General features: G+C 46.2%; 1 protein-coding gene across 1 annotated transcript; it reads left to right on the forward strand.

The window, feature by feature from the left end:
• The first annotated feature begins 8720 nt into the window (after window positions 1-8720).
• PHETA1 (PH domain containing endocytic trafficking adaptor 1) lies at window positions 8721-18953 on the forward strand. Its single transcript, XM_053401264.1, has 2 exons — window positions 8721-8755; window positions 17897-18953. The coding sequence occupies exon 2, from the start codon at window positions 17909-17911 to the stop codon at window positions 18713-18715; it is 807 nt and encodes a 268-aa protein (XP_053257239.1). The 5' UTR covers window positions 8721-8755; window positions 17897-17908; the 3' UTR covers window positions 18716-18953.
• The last annotated feature ends 225 nt before the right edge of the window (window positions 18954-19178 follow it).

The raw sequence follows: 19178 nt of genomic DNA on the forward strand, positions 1-19178 counted from the left end.
AAATTTAGATTGGATATTATAAATGTATGTTGGAAAATTAATAAAAATTATTTATACAAATTGAAGAAAAAAAATAAATATCGTGCAGAAAAAGTCAGCCCGGATAGCACAGTTGGTTAAGAGTGTGGTGCTGACAATGGCAAGGTTGCAGGTTTGATCCCCACAAGCGACAGCTGAATATTCCTGCATTGCAGGGGGCTGGACTAGAGCCTTAGGGTCGCTTCCAACTCTATGATTCTATGAAGTCACAGGAAATGACATCATAGTTGTAGTTCATCAACAGCCTGGGAGCAAAAGGTGTGTTTTTCCCGGAACCAAAATGAGGGGACCTTACTTATGTTTAGCGTTGATCCAAAAGTTTATGCAACTGCCACCATATCACTCCTAATACCATTACTAGGGGCTGTGCCCCTGCTCATTCTGCCCACCAACCCCACTGCCATCCCCCCCACATTAACCCTCTAGAGCTTCCCCTTCTCACCTCATGCAACTACTAGGCTTGCTTTTCACCATTCCAACCCCATTCCTTCACAGAAATCCAGGACTGTGGTGCAGCACTACCAAACATCCAATGGGGGCTGTGCGACGACAACCTTACATTTTTATGTATATAGGAAGATAAGAGATGCAGCCAAGGGCAGATCAAGACATTTTGCTTCCACATACAGAAGCTAACCTGACAGGACAGCTGAATCTTCAAATCTGATGATGGGATCACATATTGCACCAAATCCAAAAGCAGCAGACTATCTCAGTGGGGCTGAAAGAGGCATCTCTGTCTCCAAATAAACTCAAGTGTTGCTTCCCATCCATCTGCCATCTGAGGTTGCCATTTTGCCTGATAGTTGGGCTGGGCCTGCATGCAGCTACAAAGGCTGATCATGTTGGAGCCCACATTTGTTTGCTTTAAAAAACAAAACAAAATAAGAAATAAGACGGCAAATAACAAATAACAAACTAAATATCGATGTATGTAATTTTTATTTCTTAATTATATTTAGTGGTAGTATGGCTGTATTGTTTTTTGTAACATAAAACCATTCAATAGAAATTATTTTAAAAACAAAACAAAACCAGTCACCTGCAAAAGCTTTTTCAAAGTTTAAGCCCCCCCTTTTTTTACCTCTCTGTTGAAAAAAGGCTCTCAGGCACTCCCTGTTCTCAGGCTAACAATCTAGACATGACACAGGAAGAAAAGGGATTAGGAGGCTGGAGGGAAAATGTAAGCACAGGCACTGTTTTTTAGTTACGGATGTTATGTAATGGCCAGCTGGAATGGAAAGTGTTTGAGCCCGAAGTTGCTGCACTTTCAGCAGCACTGACCGAGATGGCCTGCAGATGCATCTCTCTCTCTCTCTCTCTCTCTCTCTCTCTCTCTCTCTCTCTCTCTTCCTCCCTCCCTCCCTCCCTCTCTCTCTGCTTTCTATAGTTATGAAATGTGTCTGTAGATTCCTGCTGGTTCCATGCAAAGGGGTTCAACAGACTGTGTCCAATTGTGAGTTGCTGGAGGGGCCCGTGGAGTTCATCAGTTGTATCTCCCTTAGTAGTGTCGCAGGAAACGCCCCCCCCCCAATCATTCAGTTTGTACAAACTCGACACACACACACACACACACTCACTCACACACAACATATGCTACGCTTCTGTTATAAATTCATAGAAAATCAACCACACATCAGATCTGCACCGTTCCACTTTTATTTTACTCCATGAAGGAAGGACTACAAAATGGGGAAGGTTTGATACAGGGCAGCCATAATCCCTTGAGCATACCAGCACATACACAGGAGCCCTGCCCAGTTGCTATGCCAACCCTGATGGTCCTAGACAGAAGACCATCAAGGTCACAAAGAACTTGCATATAGGAGTGGATTCAGCACCGACTGGAACAAAGGACAATGATCAGCTCTTCCCTCTGGGGGCAGGAAACGGCAAACTCCCCTTTGTCACCTGGAAAGTACTCATGGGGAGGGGGAAAGGGGGAACCAGCCAGGTGACAGGACACTCAGATTACCACCACAACTCCTCCCTCAACCCCTCCTTTTTGTGATGTAGTTTTAGGGGTGTAGTTTGGGGGATTAATAAAAGTTGGGGTCTTCTTTTGTTCTGGGCTTCTATTTTGTTTCACCTGGTGGGAGTCCTGTCGCAACAGTCTTCAATAAAGACCAAGCCTATTGGCTGCTGTTTTGCTCTGGTATTCCTGGCTGGTGTCCTTGGTTTTTTGTCCAAGGGAGCCCTCGGATTTCTCCGTTAACAGTAGTCTCTCGGCCTCCACAGATATCTCACCTGACTCGCTGCTAGTGTCAGCCTCTGACACCAGCTCTGTCCTGTCCTCGAGTGAGGCCAGGGCTCCAAGCAGCCAGAATACTTTATGATAAGCTGTATGGGGCTCAAACAAGCCAATTCATTCCCTCCACTCGCATTTTCCAATTTCCTTTTCCAAATGGTATTCAATATCCTGTGATTCCTGGTGATTACTGACTCATTTCCCACACGCTGCCCTTTTCCACCTGGCCTGACAAGCTTCTCCTTGCCTCCCCAACAACTCTGTTTATTTTGAAAAAGCATTTCTGTACAGCCGTAGCACAAACTGTTAGGACTGTGTGCAATGCTGAAAGCACACAACTAAAACAGTACAGTTAATCATTATACTGGCCGGCAGCACCTGCAAAGACTGCTGACTTTTTTTTTTTTTTAAAGGTCTCCCACAGGCTGGAACCAGCAACACAAAATGCCCAACTTCCAGTTGAGTTCTGTTGGGCTTCTGTGACCTGGGTGACCCTCCTCTGAATAATCTCAGTGATCAAGCAGGGATATAAAAGCTCAGGTGGCTCTTAAGGTATCTCAGGCTCAAATTGTGCAGGCCGTTGCATGCTGACCTAAGGACATTGAGAATGGCTCAGCACTAGCTGAGCAGCCAGCGAGCACAGATGCTTCAGTAAGGGAGTCCCATTGGTTACAGTTTCACGAATTAAACGATGTTTTCAAGATAAATGAAAAGAGAAGTTTTAGTCGTGAAGTATCAATATTTCAAAAAGATCTGAAAATAATGCTAAATTACTGTCCAGAATGTACAGCTTGCTTTTAGAGTGGCATACAAAAGATGAACAGGTCAAGTCGGTAATGATACACTGGGCAAAGGACCTGGGACATAATATTCAGATAGTAGATTGGGAAAAGCTATGGGAGACAGATTAGAAATTTACGGCATTGAAAGAAAATTATATGGAAATGATGTACCGGTGGTATTTAACCCCGACCAAGTTGGCAGAAATGTATAGGACAACTACAAATACTTGTTGGAAATGTCAAGAAAAAGAAGGTACCTTTTATTATACTGTATGTGGTGGACTTGTAAGGTAATAAAAGCTTTATGGGAGATGATACAGTACAATGAAATGAAGAAAATGTTTAAAATAACCTTTGTTAAGAAACTAGAAGCTTTTCTATTAGGAATCACAGGTACAGTGGTACCTCGGGTTACAAATGCTTCAGGCTACATATGCTTCAGGTTACAGACTCCGCTAACCCAGAAATAGTGCTTCAGGTTAAGAACTTTGCTTCAGGATGAGAACAGAAATCGTGCTCTGGCGGCACGGCAGCAGCAGGATGCCCCATTAGCTAAAGTGGTGCTTCAGGTTAAGAACAGTTTCAGGTTAAGAACGGACCTCCGGAACGAATTAAGTACTTAACCCGAGGTACCACTGTACTGATAACAGAAGAGAAGAGACTTTCTTATGTATGGAACAACAGCCGCCAGGATGTTATTAGCTCAGAGATGGAAAGAAGAGAATGTCCCTACCAGAGAGGAATGGCAAACCAAGCCGAGATGGTAAAACTGACTGGAAAACTCAGAAACCAACAGGATAAAAACTTTGTAAAGAATGGGGGAAATTTGTAAGTTATTTAGGAGACCACTGTAAGCAGATGGAAACATTAGCAGGATTTTGATCTCACTTGTAGTTCAATAATTACCATGGATAATATGGTTTGATATAAACATTGGTGTATGAAAGAATATGCAGTATGAAATGTTTAAAATGGGACCCCATAGAGAGGACGGGGGAAGCCTTGAAATCTGGAGGAATCTCTTTATACAAATATACTTTTTGATTCTTTTGGCCCCCAGGGGTGATAGGATGCTAGAAACAGAGGATAAAAAAGGAAAGCAAAAACCTAAACAACAAAACAGATCCCAAATGAGCCAGCTGGACCATCACAAACAAGATCCATCAATTTTAAAAATGAAAGATACATCCTGTCTTAATATTCAACCTCCTACAAGTGATAGTGAGGAGTTTCTGCGGAAGAACAAGCCTCAATAAACCGTTTCTGGTCACTGCAGCCCTCAGCCCAAAATGAAATCTTGGGTAGACTAGACATACTCAGAAGCAGACTGGTCAAGAAGAACAATGAGACATCGGAGGGACTACATTTGTGGCCCATATCCCCTAACTGCTTAGTGGATAAGAGGAAGGTGGGAGGCTCATTTAAATGCATTGATCCAGATCTGCAAACGCAGCCCCCATTGATGTATGACAAGGCAGGATCAAAGCAGGAAGACAAACCCCAGAGATCATGGCTTAGTTACCTTAAGTTGTCCCCAAACAAATAAGCTACATCTCCAACTCCAAACCCCATCCCCAAGACGCCGAAAACTGAGGAACACCGTAACCTCATCAAGCAGACGTCCATTGATAGACGTCCATTGATAGATAGGGAGTGTTTTTTAGACACAAAAGCATAGCTGTCAAGCGTCCCTTATTTGGCGGGACAGTCCCTTATCCCAGTGCCATGTCCCGCTGCTGTCCCTTATTGATGAGGCTTCTTTTGGCTGCTGGTTGGACTTTCTGCCTTTGGCTCGGAGGGGCTCAGAAATCGAACATACCCGTGCCCAGAAAATCCCTTATTTTGTCTGCTGATCCCTTATTTTCGAGGTTGCTGGTCCCTTACTTTCAAATCTGTAAGTTGACAGCTATGCACAAAAGGGTTTCTTTGTTTAAAACTTTGCATTTGCAAAACCAATAAAATGATTTTTTTAAAAAGCAAGAAAGAAAAAAGCAAGGGAGCCCCATGTTTGCTTAGCCATGGTTTACTCCTTAGCCTTTTCTTCCCCCACAGATGTCCTACAAGGCAGTGGATACATGTGCCTTGTTTACATCTGTGCCATGGTGGTTGTCACTGATCTAAAACAGGGGTCAGCAAACCTTTTCAGCAGGGGGCCGGTCCACTGTCCCTCAGACCTTGTGGGGGGCCGGACTATATTTTTCTGGGGGGAAATGAATGAATTCCTATGCCCCACAAATAACCCAGAGATGCATTTGAAATAAAAGGACACATTCTACTCATGTAAAAACTGAATCCCAGACCGTCCGCGGCCAGATTTAGGCAGCTATTGGGCCGGATTTGGCCCCTGAGCCTTAGTTTGCCTACCCCTGGTTTACTCCTAATCCTTTTCTTCTCCCAAATATGTCCTACAAGGCAGTGAATACCTATACTTTGTTTACATCTGTGCCATGGTGGCTGTCGCTGATCTAAAACAGGGGTCAGCAAACTTTTTCAGCAGGGGGCCGGGGCACTGTTCCTCAGACCTTGTGGGGGACCAGACTATATTTTTTGGGGGGAAATGAACGAATTCTTATGCCCCAGAAATAAACCAGAGATGCATTTTTAGATTTAGAAGGCGATTGGGCCGGATCCGGCCCCCGGGCCTCAGTTTGCTTACCCATGATCTAAAACATAGGAATGGCATTTGAAAGAGAGAGAGAAGCAAGCGACGCCCCCCACCCACCAGCTCCACTGCGCGCCCCTCCCCACTGCTGAGCGCAGCTGCCCAAGCGCCCCCGGCGGCAAGCGGAAGGCGAGGGGCGGCCGGAGCGCGGCGGCGGCGGGGCTCTTTGCCAGCCCGGAGAAGGCGGAGGCGGAGGCGGAGCCGCAGGCGGCCGGGCCAGGGCGCAGCGCCCAGCCCCGCCGGACAAAAGGAGCTGCCCGGCTGGCGAGCGGAGAGCCTGCGCGCGGCGAGGAGAGGGGCCCGGCGAGAAGCCACCGGGGCGCGCGCCTCTCCTTCTCCGCCTCCCCGGGAGGGCGAGCGAGGTGCGGGGGCCAAGCTTCGCGACTGGGGCGGGGGGGGGTCCCCTTGGCTCCCCTTCCCTCCCGCGACACGCCCCCTGGAGAGGGGAAGGGCGCAGGGGACCTTGGGGCAGGGGGCACGTGGGCATGGGCAGGGTCTGGGTGCCTTGAGTGTACACGTATATGCGATTGCCAGCTGTTTTGTATAATGTGATTTAGAGCTGCAGCCGGCCCTGTGGCCTTAGGGTGAAGGGTGGACAATAGAAGTATTATTATTATTATTATTACAGTGGTACTTCGGGTTACATACACTTCAGGTTACATAGGCTTCAGGTTACAGACTCCGCTAACCCAGAAATAGTGCTTCAGGTCAAGAACTTTGCTTCAGGATAAGAACAGAAATTGGGATCTGGTGGCGCAGCAGTAGCAGGAGGCCCCATTAGCTAAAGTGGTGCTTCAGGTTAAGAACAGTTTCAGGTTAAGTACGGACCTCCAGAACGAATTAAGTACTTAACCCGAGGTATCACTGTATTATTATTAGGTAAAGGGTAAAGGGACCCCTGGCCATTAGGTCCAGTCGTGACCAATTCTGGGGTTGTGGCGCTCATCTCGCTTTATTGGCCGAGGGAGCCAGCGTACAGCTTCCAGGTCATGTGGCCAGCAGGACTAAGCTGCTTCTGGCGAACCAGAGCAGCGCACGGAAACGCCGTTTACCTTCCCGCTGGAGCGCTACCTATTTATCTACTTGCACTTTTGGGTGTGATTTCGAATTGCTAGGTTGGCAGGAGCAGGGACCGAGCAACGGGAGCTCACCCCGTCGCGGGGATTCGAACCGCTGACCTTCTGATCGGCAAGTCCCAGGCTCTGTGGTTTAACCCACAGCGCCACCCGCGTCCCTATTATTATTATTAGTGTTGATATTAATATATAATGTTTGTACATTTTTAGTAGATACACAGATCAGGCCAATGTGGCGCAGGGGTCTTAACTGCCAACCTAAAGGGCGATCATGGAATATTATCATTCCAGAACTAAGGGTCAGAGCGCAGAGGAAATGCACTTGGAGGAAAAATTCGTGGACAAGAGGGCAATCTGGCTCTGTGGTCCGAGGGAGAAATGATTCTGAATGTCAATGGCTGGAAACCACAGAAGTGGAGAGTTGTGCTTGGATTCTGCTCGCTGGCTTTCCACAGGCACCTGGTTGGTGGCTTTGAGAACAGGATGCTAGACTCGATAGGCTAGGAGCCTGATTCATGCAGGGCGTTTATTGCGTTCTCAAACGACGGGAGTCTCCCAGTCCTAACTGGACTGGCAACTGGGTCTCACTTCAACACTGCTGGGGAGACCAGCAGGCTAGCTTGGAGGTCACGACGTGGATAGGCGGTAGGATCCTGGTGGTACTTGACAGTTTAGCTTCATCTCTGCATGGAGAGATTTTGGTCTCACCTGCGAGTACAACGGGGGGTGGGTTGGTTAAGGGGTGCTAAGGCGTAACAAGTCCATATTAAGTACCCATGCGAGGAAAGGTTAATTATGAGAGTCACCTGATGAGAAGAAAACTGAGTTCATTAATTGCACAAGTTTTCACAGACTGAAAACTAAGTTTGCATGCGAGTAAAATGACAGTGATGAAGGGGTGAGATGATTGGGCAGGGCAACCATTGCAGCAGGTGGCATCTTGAAGGACCTCTTTCCTCCTGGGTGAGAGTGCCTCTTCTCATAATAAATTTATTATGGACTTTTAATTTTTTAAAAAGAGAGAATGCCTCTTCTCAAAGGACCACCAGTGCCATCTTAGATAAGAGGACTTCCCTTCCTCGGTGGGAGAAGATTCCTCTCCTGAAGTTGTGTCTGCTGCTGCTGTGTGACAGACACCATCATGCAGCCCAGCAAGTACCATATTTTTTGCTCTATAAGACTCACTTTCCCCCTCCTAAATAGTGAGGGGAAATGTGTGTGCATCTTATGGAGCGCATGCAGGCTGTGCAGCTATCCCAGAAGCCAGAACAGCAAAAGGGATTGCTGCTTTCACTGCGCAGCGATCCCTCTTGCTGTTCTGGCTTCTGAGATTCAGAATATTTTTTTTTCTTGTTTTCCTCCTTCCAAAAACTAGGTGCGTCTTGTGGTCTGGTGCGTCTTATAGAGCGAAAAATACGGTACACAGGAAGTTGCCTTTGGCAGACTCAGATCGTTGGTCCATATAATTCAGAGTAGTCCACACTGACAGGTAGAATTTCAGGCAGGATATCTTACCTGGAGATGCCATTGGGAGTTGAATCTGGGACTCTGGAATCTATTGTGCAAGTCAGAGACAGATATCTCTTCCAAGGTGATTCCTAAGAATGACAACAGCTGTCCTTAAGATTGCTTAATGTTTGGTAGACATACCCAAATATGCACAGCTTTGGCAATGGATTCATGCCTGGTGCCCATTGCTTAACCATTTGACACACCGATGACTGCATATCTTCATGCCTGGTGCTTTTACATCCTGGGTTGTCCGGATGGAGATGAAACATTGCCTTTCCATTGTGAAAACTGAAATTATCTATTATTGCCTTCTCAGAGCCAAGTTTAAAGTGAGGCGCCAGTGACCAGCAAGAAAATCCAGATTCCCCCCCGCCCCGTTTCAAAGAAGTTCCTTCCCATTTTGCAGCCTCCCAGCCTTGATGACAGATATTTACATGTAAGTAAACCCCTCTCGGTTCAACAGGACTCTCTCTTACAAAGAGGGAATGTTATTACCTGGGGCTTTTCTTAAGTACTTGGATAAAATAAATAAATACGTTCTTTTCACATCTAAAATAGCATCTGCCCCGGTTAAATCAGCAATTCTGTTTTTATGTCAAAGGTAGTGAGTATGGAAGGAGATGGATTTAACTATGGGAGAAAGAAGAAAAGGGAGGAATCGAGTCAACATCTTATGGCGGTGGGGTTGGGGGAGGGTCTATGTATTTTTATAAAAGTGATAAATTGATGAAATAGCTTCTTAATGATGTCATAATCCTATTGGTTAATATTACCATAGGAACCAGTAAGACTGCAATCGCACTTTCTTGGGAGTAGGCCCTGTTGAATTCGGTAGGACTTACATCTGAGTAGGAGTGGTTGAGATTGTGCTGTAACTGCAGAAAAGGGAGCATATAGATATAGATATATTTTGCTTCGACTGCATCCATTTTCAGGCTTTGGTCCTTGGACTGAGCAAGATTAGTCCCAAGCATGGCAGGGATTTGTTCTGGGGTGGGGTGAACATCCAGATGTGGCCCTGCAGATGTTGGTGGACTACAAGCCCCATCATTCCTAACCATCGGTTCTTTGCATCATTGGCCAAAAGGCTGGTTCGAGGGCAGCTTCTGGTTTCCTGCACTTCTTAGCTTCAGGTGATTCTTCCTACATCCACCTTGCTTGTCAGGAACACTCACTGACTGTGATGGATTCTGGGAGGTGCGCTTGAGCCCAGCAGGGTCCTCTTTTAGAAGCACAACCCTCTTGCCACCCTTGATTGTCTATGCCAGGCAGGTAGGGCTTGCATCATAGAGGTAGCAGGGTTAGAGCGGTGGCCTCTGATCGCCACCACATAGAGCCATGGAAAACGACAGCTTTCGATTCAGCTTTGGATCATAGAACTGCAAAGTTGGAAAGGCCTGATCTAACCCACCGCAGTGCAGGAATCCCTGACACATGGCCATCTAACCTCATGTTGTGTTGTGTTGTGTTGTGTTGTGCTATTTATATCCCACCTTTCCCCCAGTTTGGGACTCGAGACTGCTTACGCAGTTAAAATAAAACAAGCTGAAAACATAGAAGAGGCTTGGACTGTGGGATGTGATACGTAAGAAGCAGTCAAGTACAACATTCCTTGTTTTCCTAGAGTGGACATGCGGGGGAATGTTTGGTCCAGCCAGTTGAAAACTTCCTGTTTCCTCCTGGCTGGGACATCCTTCCTTTGCATGTGACTGAATGTGGGCATGATCTCACCTGTCCAGGTAACAAAAGGATGAGACACGCAGCACATTCTCTCTCTCTTTGACTTCCTCTGACGTTGGAGCAGCTTTCTAGCTAGAAATGCCCTGTTGGCTTCCAGCCAACAGAGGACACTGAGATTATCCCCATATGGGATAGATCCACATGTATATATCTTTAAGTCTGCCTTCAGGGATCCAACTGTGAACTGATGATGTGAGTAAACTTCTTTTATTGACTTTAAACAAGATTGTGGCGTGTTTACTCTTTGAAGAGGGATGTAAGGGAACTTACCAGGAACCTAATAGTGAGAGGCTTAAACAAGCCTGCAACCAGCTATCCGCTGTGCATTTAAAAGGGGAATGTAAAACTCTGCTACATAAAAGAACTTGCTAGCGCAAGTTAGGAAGGATATTAATAAACAATATATCCTCTCCTGCCTCCCTGAACATTCCCACATGGACAAATTCATGAGGAGGCTGCGGGTGGCTGCTAGTCCTGATGGCTGTGCTTTGCCTCCATGGCTGGAGACAATAAATGCTTCTGCATCCTAGTTACTGGAAGCCGCAGGAGGGAAGAGTTCCGCTCTCGCACCTGGGTCCTTCTTGCGGTTTTTTTCATGGGGCATCTGGTTGGGCTAGGATGCTGGACTAGGTGGGCCCCCTTAGGCCTGATCCTGCCTCAGGACTCTTCTTATGTTCTCCAAGGTTCTGTGAAGAAGGAAGGGCCTCTTTGAAACAATGGAGTGGGTAAACAGATAATAATAATAATAATAATAATAATAATAATAATAATAATAATAATAATTTATTTATACCCCACCCATCTGGCTGAGTTTCCCCAGCCACTCTGGGCGGCTTCCAATCGAGTGTTAAGAACAATACAGCATTAAATATTCAAAACTTCCCTAAACAAGGCTGCCTTCAGATGTCTTCTAAAAGTCTGGTAATTGTTGTTCTCTTTGACATCCGGTGGGAGAGCGTTCCACAGGGCAGGCGCCACTACTGAGAAGGCCCTCTGCCTGGTTCCCTGTAACTTGGCTTCTCGCAGCGAGGGAACCACCAGAAGGCCCTTGGAGCTGGACCTCAGTGTCCGGGCAGAATGATGGGGGTGGAGACGCTCCTTCAGGTATACAGGACCGAGGCCGTTTAGGGCTTTAAAGGTCAGCACCAACACTTTGAATTGTGCTCGGAAACATACTGGGAGCCAATGCAGTGTTGAATGGTTTCTTTAAATGTAAAGGTTCATCATTGTTCCACCCAATGTGTATGTCTTAAAGGGGCCAGAGCAAGGGCCAGAGTAAGATAACGAGACCCAGCTTTACAGCTGTGAAACGTAGCAGGTGCTGCTGAGTTGTATTTGATTAAGGTGTGTCAGCTTTTGGGTGTAGTATATAAGGAGCAGCACCTAGCTCTCCCATTACCCTGGGGGATGGGTTGGTGGTTGGGTCTGGTTTGGTTGTTAATGTATTTAGTGTAAAAGGAGTTTTTGTTTTTCTTATTAAAACCTTGTTTAAGTTATTTTTGAGTCCTTTCTTTTTAATGCATGGTCTCCCCAGCAAGCTCTCTGCAGCGCTATCATACTGCAAACAGCCAACATCTTTGGTTATGGGCCCAGCTGCTGAGTGGATGACTGCATATTTTTGGACTCTGAGAAAGGTTTGAAAACTCCTTCTCCTGTTAGCGTAGTTCTGTGGGTCTGGAAGAGTTCCAGAATGGTTGACCGGGTTCCTGAAGCTGAGAAGGCTCTGGTCTTCCCACAGCTAACAGATGAGAACTATAGTTTATGGTCTTTTCGGGTTGAGGCGCTTTTGACCTCTAGAGAAGTATGGACCTATGTAACTGATGACCCTCCTGACCCTGTGACTAATGCTTGGTCGAAAGGAGATGCAAAAGCCAGGGCGATAATTAATTTGGCAGTCAGTGACCAGCAAGTAGTCTATATAAGAAATAAGAAAACTGCCAAAGAAATGTGGGACAGTCTTGCAGCAGTGCATGTTAGAAAAGAGTCAGCATCTGCATTGACGTTTTTCAAGCAGTTGTACCAGACGAAGTTGCAGCCTGGTGGTGATTTGGCAGCACACTTGAGACGTCTGGAGGCAATACGCGGCGAATTAATTCAAAGGGACATGGAGATACCTGATATTCAGTATGTTTTTATCATTCTTTGTTCCCTTAACGAGGACTTCGATGGTGTAGCTAGCCAGATATCTGCTGTTCCACCAGCACAATTAACTGTGGAAGGGGTAATGGCAAGATTAATGGGCGAGTTGGATAGAAGGGAGGCTTGTGCCATAAGCACTCCTATTTCCAGAAAGAATGAGGAACGCCATATGCAAACCTGTGGTGATACAACTGCATTTAAAGCTGCCAAGCGTTGTTGGTTCTGCAATAAGCAAGGACATTTTGCAAAGGACTGCAGATCCAAAAGAAAGCAAAGTACTCCCAAGCCTGTTTCTGTTCGTCAGTCACAGTTGTCAGCCCAGCAGCCGACATCGTATAGTAGAGACAGAAACGAGCCGCGAGTTTTCCATGCTAGGACAACAGATCGTAAAAGACTTAAACGTGCCAAGTGGAAGTCTTTTGTTGTGGACTCAGGAGCATCTCAGCATATTTGCAACGATCGAAGCTTGTTTATTTCTTTCGAAGAGGAAATTGGTAATGTACATTTAGCCAATTCACAAGTCTTGCAGTCGCTTGGCAGGGGTACTGTTAAACTTGACTCTTTAAACATTACGATAGCGAACTGCATTTACTGCCCGTCAGTGGAGAATTTATTATCAGTAAGGTGTTTTGCTCGTCAAGGCATAACTGTGCGTTTCTTAAAGTCAATGTGTGAGTTTTTCGATGGGAACAAACGTCTATTATATGCCCGGGAATCTGATGGTTTATATAGACTGTATTTTCGCACCTACTCCCAATCGCCTATAAATTGCAGAGCAGCACAGTCAAGCCAGGGGTTGAGGAATGTAAGGCCACATTCCGGGTGTGTCCATGAGGCGCACAGAATTCTGGGACACCTGAATTTTGCTGATGTAATTAAGACAAAGAATATTGTTGATGGCCTCAACTTAAAACCATGTAAATTCTTTATGCAATGTCTATCCTGTTGCAAGAATAAGATTAAGGTTGCACGCAAGGGTAGATGCTCAGATAGGAAAGTAACTGAGCCATTTGAGCGTGTACATTGTGATTTAGTTGGGCCACTCCCACCATCATTAGGAGGTTCTAAGTACTGGCTCACTCTGATAGACCAGTATAGTAGATATTGTTGGACTTATGCAATAGCTGAGAAGTCCCAAGCATTTGAGAAGTACAAAGTTTTTTGCAACTGGATAAAAACGCACTTTAACAAACCTATTAAGAACCTGTTTTCTGACCGGGGTGGGGAATTTGTTTCTGAGGATTTTGAGAAATTCCTGGAAGCGCAGGCGACTACTCATGAGTTATCTTGCCCCCGAAGTCCCTGGCAAAATGGGCTTGTTGAAGTTGTGCAGCGTGACCTACAGGCAGGGGTTAAAACGTATCTGCACGATGCTAATCTGCCCAAAGACTTTTGGGCTGAAGCGCTTAATGCGTTTTGTTATGTTAGAAATCGCTGTTATCATTCTGGTTTAGATGTCACCCCCTATGAGAAGCTGTTTAAAAAACGCCCTAATCTGAAATACCTACGCATTTGGGGTTCAGATGTAATTATGCATTATCCCGCTAAGCAGAAATTGGGTGAACGTAGTGTCCAGGGAAAATTAATGGGCTACCAGCAGGGGGCGTACAGAATTTACATACCAGCAACTGGCAAATTTCATATTACCAGAAGTATGATACAAACTGTAAATTGGAATGGAGTTGCTGTCTTCCAAGATACTGATGGTATAGATAATACTGAGGAAGAAGAGGAAGAAGCAGCAGCAGCAGGAAATGGTGCTTCTGAATTAATGGAAAAAGACAAAAAGTCTGTTGAATCTGATTTGTTTGATGATTTAAAGTCACAGGCACCCAAGGGGAGGTTAGATTCTCTTGAGTTTTCTGACCGTGAGCTTAGCCTACAGGCATCTCTTCAATCTGACAATGATTTACAACCTGAAACTAGTGGTTCACTTAGTCCCATTAAGTCTGAGGAGTCTGACTCTCCTTCCGGACTGAGACGTTCAGATAGAAAGAGACAGAAGCCACAACGTTTTGCAGATGAACATTTTAATACTGTGTATGCCAATAAGGCAGTTTTTGAGCCAAAAAGCTACAATGATGTTCAGAAATTACCTAAGCAACAAGCTGCAAATTGGTATAAAGCTATGAACTCTGAGATAGCTTCTTTAAAAGAGCATAACACTTGGTCTCTTGTACCACAAACCCCAGATATGAGACTTATTGATTCAAAATGGGTTTATAGAGTTAAAATGAATGACAAAAATGAAGTTGTAAGGTACAAAGCAAGATTAGTTGCTATGGGTTTTCAACAAATTCCAGGTGAAGATTATGTTTTGTGTTATTCACTAAGTGTAAAATATGAAACAGTTAAGCTTTTGTTAAAAGATGCATCACAATGTGGAAAAGCCCACTATGCAATGTTTCTCTACTCTTAAGAGAGTGGTAATGTACCTTAAACACACCAAACATTATAGGTTGCAGTTTACATCAAGTATTGACAAAGGTTACACATGAAAAACATGTACAAAGTATGCTTTATGTTTTTGTTCCACAATGATGAACCGCAGGGGAAATGTTGAATGGTTTCTTTAAATGTAAAGGTTCATCATTGTTCCACCCAATGTGTATGTCTTTAAGGGGCCAGAGCAAGGGCCAGAGTAAGATAACGAGACCCAGCTTTACAGCTGTGAAACGTAGCAGGTGCTGCTGAGTTGTATTTGATTAAGGTGTGTCAGCTTTTGGGTGTAGTATATAAGGAGCAGCACCTAGCTCTCCCATTACCCTGGGGGATGGGTTGGTGGTTGGGTCTGGTTTGGTTGTTAATGTATTTAGTGTAAAAGGAGTTTTTGTTTTTCTTATTAAAACCTTGTTTAAGTTATTTTTGAGTCCTTTCTTTTTAATGCATGGTCTCCCCAGCAAGCTCTCTGCAGCGCTATCATACTGCAAACAGCCAACATGCAGATCTCTCAGGACCGGTGTTATGTCGTCCCGGCGGTCACTCCCAGTCACCAGTTTAGCTGCCGCATTCTGGATTAATTGCAGTTTCCGGGTCACCTTCAAAGGTAGCCCCACGTAGAGCGCATTGCAGTAGTCCAAGCGGGAGATAACATTAGAACCCTCCCAACTCCTCCTTAAAAACAAATGACCTCAGAAGATGCAGTGGCAAGATGGGGAAGGAGATGGCTGGAAGGGAGCACATCCTCAGCAGAGTTACTCAGCACCAGGAGGGCAGGATGAGTTGTTTGACCCGATTAGCAACTTTCTCAGTAGTCAAAACCTTTTCCTGCTTCTTTCTTTCCTTCTGTTGTTTTTCTTTTAATGTGTTAGCAAAAACGGCTAAGATTAGAATGGAGGAAGTGAATTGGCATTGAAGAGCTTCCTCATTGTTTGTTTTTTCGATCCTGGAAACAGCTGTCAGTCACATCCACATTCCCCCCCCCCGGGGTCACCAAGTTGCTATATGCACATTTGCCCAGCAGACAATGCGGAGATGCTGGTGGTGTTTAGAGGAAGCGTGCAGATTTTGGAGGCATCGCACCTTGGCCTTGTGAGGGGCTGGGTGCTGCGAGGAAAGTGCTCACCTCACCTCAAAATCTTCACCTGCGTTTTTTCAGCTAATGTGATCTGAAAGCAAAAGCATTTAAGTTGCTGTTCACTGTCAGGATTTGTGTGTGTGAGCACCAAATTAAAAAGTTGTTCTGCTCCATTTTTTAAAAAAAGTTTTAATTTATGCATCTCCTGTTTAACTTAGGGACGCGGGTGGCGCTGTGGGTTAAACCACAGAGCCTAGGACTTGCCGATCAGAAGGTCGGCGGTTCGAATCCCCACGACGGGGTGAGCTCCCGTTGTTCGGTCCCTGCTCCTGCCAACCTAGCAGTTCGAAAGCACATCAAAGTGCAAGTAGATAAATAGGTACCACTCCGGCGGGAAGGTAAACTGCGTTTCCGTGCGCTGCTCTGGTTCGCCAGAAGCGGCTTAGTCATGCTGGCCACATGACCCAGAAGCTGTACGCCGGCTCCCTCGGCCAATAAAGCGAGATGAGCGCCGCAACCCCAGAGTCGTCCGTGACTGGACCTAATGGTCAGGAGTCCCTTTACCTTTTACCTGTTTAACTTGCTGACAAAAGGAGCTAATGTCTTGGAATTAAGAACAGGTGTAATAAGAAGCCACGAGGGGGAAAATAATAATTAAAGAGTGGGGAACAATTTTGGAATATCTGAAAAATTATGGTATGCAAGTAAGTGCATTAGTAGGGTTAACTTAAGCAGTTAAAATTATTTTCAAGGTAAATTGCAGAATAACTTAAAAATGGAGTAAAGTGGAAAATGCAGTGTTAAAAATTTAAATAGGACAAGAAACCACAAAGGGGGGGAGTCTAATATGTATTTGTATTGGAAGTATGTGATTGTAAAGTGAACTTTTGAAAACTGCGAACTTTTGAAAACTGAAAATAAAATTAAAAACAATAATAAATTCTTGCAATTAAGAAACTCTGCTACACTTGAGCAGTGAGATAACTCAGTCTAATCCCTTGCAAAGCTCCCTTGCAAGACCTCAGCTGTGTGAGCAGCCCAGGATTAGGAAAGCTACCTAAACGACCAGCTGCAACTCTTGGCAACGAGTTGAGATGTGGGGATGGCCTGATATACTGATTTCCTTTGAACTTGCGTGCTCACCTTAACTCCAGAGGTTATTACCTTATTTGGCAATAAATTGTTTAGGAAGAATCCTGGGGGAAAAGCTGAGCCAGGGGACAATGTTTGTGAGATTCAGCCTGAAATTTGGGCACCTCCCAGGCAGGGCAGAAGTGTTGGAGGGCATGAATGAACACCAGAAGAGCCCGGTGTCTGGATCAGGCCAAAGGGGACCTATCTGGCCCAATCTCCTGTTCCCACAGTGGGCAACTGGGTGCCCCAGTGGGAATCCCGCAAGCGAGGACCTGAGATCAATAGCCTTCTGAACTAATGTGATTTGAACAATGTGATGTGATTGGCCTGTTAATAAAAATTATTATTAAAAAAAAGAAGAGATCAATAGCCTTCTCCCGACTTGTGATGCTTTCAAGGGGAATTCAGTTAGTTCCCCAGTGCTGGAATAGCGCATCGTCATTACAACCAGTAGTGTTAAGTAAAGAGGAGGATTGTTATGAGAAGATACTGAATTATTTGAGTAGGTTTGAACAATTTGGGGCAATTAAAATGTTAAAAGTTAAATAAACCTTGTGGAAGGAGGAGTGTTAAGGTATATGGAAGTGTACATATGGTTAACTTGAATATGTTATTATTGAATATGTATATTATTGAATATTGCATACCCAATGTATCAGACGCCTGGGGGATTTCACTGTTTGTGTTTTGGTGGTTGGTAAAAAATAAAATAGAAAAAAAAATTAGGAAAAAAAAAGTTCCACGAATTTGCCCGCATGCCTTTCAAAGCGACCCCAGTCGTGACCGTTGCTATATACTGTGGGAGCAAAATTTCATAGTTCCAACTAAGTGCTGTGTGAAAAAGTCCTTCCTCTTGCCTCTCCTGAATTTCTTCAGCTACATGGGGCGGAGGCTGCGGCCATTTTGTGCTTCTAGAAGAGGGCTCAAAATAGCCGACATCTCCTGGGTTCCAGGCCTAATAGATCTCCTGGTTCCTGCCAGGGGTTGATTACGGCCTTGGGGAGCCTCAACCTTTCTCTCTCTCTCTCTTATTTCCCTCGTTTCCAGGCCTGAGTGAACATGAAGCTGAACGAGCGGAGCTTGGCCTTCTATGCCACCTGCGATGCCCCGGCGGACAACGCCGGCTTCCTCTACAAGAAGGGCGAGAGGAACACGGCCTACCACCGCCGCTGGTTTGTGCTGAGGGGAAACATGCTCTTCTACTTTGAGGACCGGGAGAGCCGGGAGCCGGTGGGGGTGGTCATCCTGGAGGGCTGCACAGTGGAGCTGTGCGAGTCCACGGAAGAGTTCGCCTTCGCCATCCGCTTTGACTGCGCCAAGTCCCGCACCTACGTCCTGGCGGCGGAGAGCCAGGCCGCCATGGAGCGCTGGGTCAAGGCCCTCTCTCGCGCCAGCTTTGGCTACCTGCGGCTGCTGGTGAGGGAGCTGGAGAAACAGCTGGAGGAAATGCAGAAGGCCTCTTCCGGCTGCCACCGGGTCCAGCGGAGGGCGCCGCTTTACCGGAAGAACAAAATGGCGCTGAATTCACAGGACTTGCTCCCGGAGAAGCCGCCTGTCCCGATTTGCATCCCGGCAAAAGAAAATGGCTGCGCCCTCTGGTACAACTCCGAAGGCCCAACCAGCCTGCCGGCGGGGTACCCCCAAGCCAACTCCTGGGGCACCAGGACCTGTGGGGAGGACAGCTTTGATGGGGGTCTGAAGCCCCCACCGCTGCCTCCTCGAAGGAGGGCTCTCTCGGGCAATTCCTGTAGTTCAGAGGGCCCTGGCAGCCCAAGCTGCTTTTCCAGACTCCATGACTCGTACAGAAGGGAAGTCCTGGAGCTGAGAAGGGCATGGCTGGAGGGACAAAAGGATGGAGGGCTCTGAGGATCTCCTTGGCAGCGGGGGCACCTTGGGAGAGGCCAATGAATGGAGACCTTGGCTGCTGTAGATAACACTCAGCTCCTGGAAACCCTGCGCTCTGCCTGCCGTTGCGCCAGCTCAAATTTTCCCATTGCCTTTAAAACCTGGGCCAGTTGCTTTTCCACTCCTGTTCCCCCTCCACACAGTTCCTGGAAAAGACTTGCCATCCTTTTGCACCTAGAAAGCTTCAGCTTGTTAATGATAAAAAGGGATCTGACTGTCACCACCACCCAGGCCAGACTCGAACCACTGTCAGAGGTGTTGACATTTCTTACCGTGGTCCTCCTCTCCTTCCTGGCAGGGGCTTCTGCCATTGAGACGGATGTCTGCTGTTACCAAACACTGGGTTGGGCACAGTTTGGGGCGGTGGGAGAGCATTCTGACCAGGTTAAGCAGTGGGATCAGATGGTTTGGGCCAGCTCTCCAC

Source organism: Podarcis raffonei, chromosome 8, assembly GCF_027172205.1.
Source record: "Podarcis raffonei isolate rPodRaf1 chromosome 8, rPodRaf1.pri, whole genome shotgun sequence".
NCBI classification, from domain to species: domain Eukaryota; kingdom Metazoa; phylum Chordata; class Lepidosauria; order Squamata; family Lacertidae; genus Podarcis; species Podarcis raffonei.

Excerpts from the sequence above, each read along its gene's own strand:
- PHETA1 (XM_053401264.1), top strand. The coding sequence starts at position 17,909 with ATGAAGCTGAACGAGCGGAGCTTGGCCTTCTATGCCACCTGCGATGCC.